The 3,538-nt window shown below is 48.2% G+C and overlaps 1 protein-coding gene across 1 annotated transcript; it reads right to left on the minus strand.

The window, feature by feature from the left end:
• Positions 1-394: 394 nt before the first annotated feature.
• Positions 395-3,069, minus strand: LOC106586714 (uncharacterized). The gene is made up of 2 exons (XM_045707395.1): positions 2,868-3,069; positions 395-2,343 (listed from the first exon to the last, which is right to left on the minus strand). Exon 2 carries the CDS (start codon positions 2,339-2,341, stop codon positions 782-784), a length of 1,560 nt encoding a protein of 519 aa, XP_045563351.1. The 5' UTR covers positions 2,342-2,343; positions 2,868-3,069; the 3' UTR covers positions 395-781.
• Between the last annotated feature and the right edge of the window lie 469 nt (positions 3,070-3,538).

Here is a 3,538-nt window from a genome sequence, read left to right on the forward strand (position 1 = left end):
AGACAGAGGAGAGGCAACATACTATAAGAGAGAAGGAAAAATGTGGCCTGGCATCTGCCTGTCTTGCTGGGATACACCTCTCTGCTCCCCTCTTGTGGTAGCTTAAAAAAGTGCAGATGGCAGAACACACTTCCCTACTTACTCAGCTACAGATACAGCCTACATAGAACATATTGTTTATGTGCAGAAAAACTACCCTGAAATTCTTTACAATGAATCGAGATGGTTGTGAAACCTATCTGGACTTTCACTGAAGGGCTGAAAGTGTTTTCTCCAACTCTTTGACCACTCAAATGTTATATCACCACAGGACCACGTTAGTGTACTGTACTTTCATGATAATCTATTGGGAAGGATGTGCTGTACTGGGAGCATATCAGTGTCGCTGACTTTGTGTGATCAACATGTTTATTGATTTTGCACTAAAATAATGAGACAATAACATTACATACAATGTTACTGTTCTCTTTATGAAAACATGAGAACAGTGCAGACGTCTTTCCTCTCAACCACAGTTTCCACCTGAATTTCTATCTATTTCTATCACTGCAGCTGTTTGAAAGCGGTTTCATTTCCCCAGAACTGTATGTAGGGAAACTGAGAGGAGAAAGGGAGAACCTGAGTGAAGGTAGAAAAATAAGAAACAGGGGAGTCTGATTTTCAGACTTTAAAGCTAGGGGGAGAGTGAACCTGTCTAGTACTGGAGGACAGAGGAGTCAAGTGTTGGTTTGACCTCTGTAGCAAGGTGGTGTCTGAGTCCAGTTGATTCAGGGGTCAGGGGTTAAAGGATGTTTTTAACTTGGGGGTCAATTGTAGAGCTGAGAGGTCCCTGAGGTTTGGCAGCATCAGCAATAATAGCAACAGTAGAAGTAGATGTAGCAGTAGCACCACTATCAGCAGCACCAGTAGCAGTAGACCTAACAGTAGCACCACTAGCAGCAGCACCAGTAGCAGTAGACCTAACAGTAGCACCACTAGCAGCAGCACCAGTAGCAGTAGACCTAACAGTAGCACCACTAGCAGCAGCACCAGTAGCAGTAGACCTAGCAGTAGCACCACTAGCAGTAGCACCACTAGCAGCAGCACCAGTAGCAGTAGACCTAGCAGTAGCACCACTAGCAGCAGCAACAGTAGAAGTAGATGTAGCAGTAGCACCACTAGCAGCAGCACCAGTAGCAGTAGACCTAGCAGTAGCACCACTAGCAGTAGCACCACTAGCAGCAGCACCAGTAGCAGTAGACCTAGCAGTAGCACCACTAGCAGTAGCACCACTAGCAGTAGACCTAGCAGTAACACCACTAGCAGCAGCACCAGTAGCAGTAGATGTAGCAGTAGCACCACTAGCAGTAGCACCACTAGCAGCAGCACCAGTAGCAGTATCAGTGGGGAGCTGCAGATCTGTGGAGATCTGGAGCAGGGGAGTACTGATCTCACTGGACTGCAGGCCGCTGGCCACCCTCAGTAGGCAGCTGAGCACCATGTCTTTGGCCCGGCCCGCTTCCAGATGGCCCTCACGGCTCAGCTGCAGGGTGATCTGATCCAGGCTAGTAAGAATCAACTCTGAGGCCAGCAGAGAGCAGGGCAAGCCCTCAACATAGCCCCCATCATGGGCCATGTTCTCCAGCATGTACTGTTGGTACAGGTCCAGTATCTTGTTCTCCAGGTAGCGGTTGAGCAGCGAGTTAGAGAGTGGCCCCTCGAGCCCCTGAAGAAGGACGCTCCGGTCACGGCCACTCCCCGCCCTCCAGCGGGAGGACCCCAAGCCTGAGCCCCACTGGAGAGGACGCAGAAGCCCGTCTTCAGTGGCCCGATCTGGGGGAGAGTCTTCTGCGGCCGGGGGTACGTCACAGGAATGGAGGAAGGGGCCGTTGGCTTGGTTGTCGCTACAGGGCAGGACCTCCCCATCGTGGGCCAAGAGAGGCAGCACCTGGTCACCCCCGATGTGGAGGTCGCTGTAGTTCTGACAGATGCTCTGGCAGAAGGAGGGCACCAGGAAGGGGACCTCGCCACCGGAACAAGCCTGCCCAGGGATCTCCATCTCTGGGGAGATGTGTCTGTCAGGATGGGGACTCTGGGAATGCAGATCCTGCGGTGGAGAAAAAGCCTGGGGCTGGATTTGGGCACTCGCCTGGGAGGGCCTCTGGTTTTGGGGCACTCTACTGAGGATGGACTGGCCATTTCTGCTTGGTTGGCCTGGAGAGGCCTGAAGCAGGGTGGCTGCAGCCAGCTCTGACCCAGCCTTCACGCTCCTCCTGGGGGGCTCTATTACAGGGGGGAGAGGGTCCAGTCTATCCTGTTCACTACAGTAGGTCATGCTCCATAGTCTGCTCTCACACAGCATGGCTGGAAAGGAACACACATACAGCAGATTGGTCAGTTTACAGCAGTTTGGTCAGTTAACAGCAGTTTGGCCAGTTCATTTTTACACTGCTGGTACTTGCTGTTTATTATCTATGCATAGTCACTTTACCCTTACCTACATGTACAAATTACCCCGACGAACCTGTACCCCCGGACATTGACTCGGTTCCGGTACCCCCTGTATATAGTCTCATTATTGTTATGTAATTGTGTTACTTCTTTTTTTTACTTTAGTTTATTTAGTAAATATTTTCTTAATTCTATTTTCTTAACTGCATTGTTGGTTAAGGGCTTGTAAGTAAGCATTTCACGGTAAGGTCACACCTGTTGTATTCGGCACATGTAACAAATAGAATTTGATTTTACAGCAGTTTGATCAGTTTACAGCAGTTTGGTCAAAATATATTTTGGAATGTATTCATACATTTAAGAACTAACTGTGGGCAGTTATATGCATTTTTGTTTTGACTCTTGAATCATAATAGTTCCGAAATAAAGCACCTTACCTTCAAATTCAAATGATGCAATGCGTCTCTTCAAGTCATGCAGTCCTCCACCTGTTGCTCTGGGTTGGAGGTATGCTCCTCTCCTCGCTGTATTCAGGTCAATGTCTCCAGCTTCTCCAGGTCTATTGTACCAAGCCAGTGAAGTATTGTACCAAGCCAGTGCAGTATAATAGAGCAGTGTGAGTGAGTGGTTTTGTGTAACTAGCACTACTTTATACAAAACCAAGAGGAAGTGAGAGTGCAGTCTCTGTATCCTCCATCATAGCATCTGTGAAACATGTCCAGGACATGAAACAACAGTTTAGTTGAAAAAAAGCAGGTGAGTGGTTTAAAAGAGGAAGGACATAGTTATTTCATGAAAGAACACTACAAGCAAATACTATAGAAAGGGGACTCTCTCTTTCTCCTTTTGTCTCAGTGTAAAAGGATGTGGCCCTTTTTAAAGTAATGGAACAGGACGAAAGTGTGTGTATGTCAGTGTGTGTGTGTGTTTAATAAGAGTGGAGCGAAAACCCTCAGACACTAGGCCCTCCGTTGAATGAGTTTGACACATGTGCACTAGTCACTGGAGATTGCCTTGCGTCTGCTGGCCCGCACAGAACCAGTCCAACGATGGCGTTCAGAGGGCCTGAAACATGAGACTGCAGCTTAATTACTTATTTGGCAGGGAA

Source organism: Salmo salar, chromosome ssa25, assembly GCF_905237065.1.
Source record: "Salmo salar chromosome ssa25, Ssal_v3.1, whole genome shotgun sequence".
In the NCBI taxonomy this organism is placed as follows: Eukaryota; Metazoa; Chordata; class Actinopteri; order Salmoniformes; family Salmonidae; genus Salmo; species Salmo salar.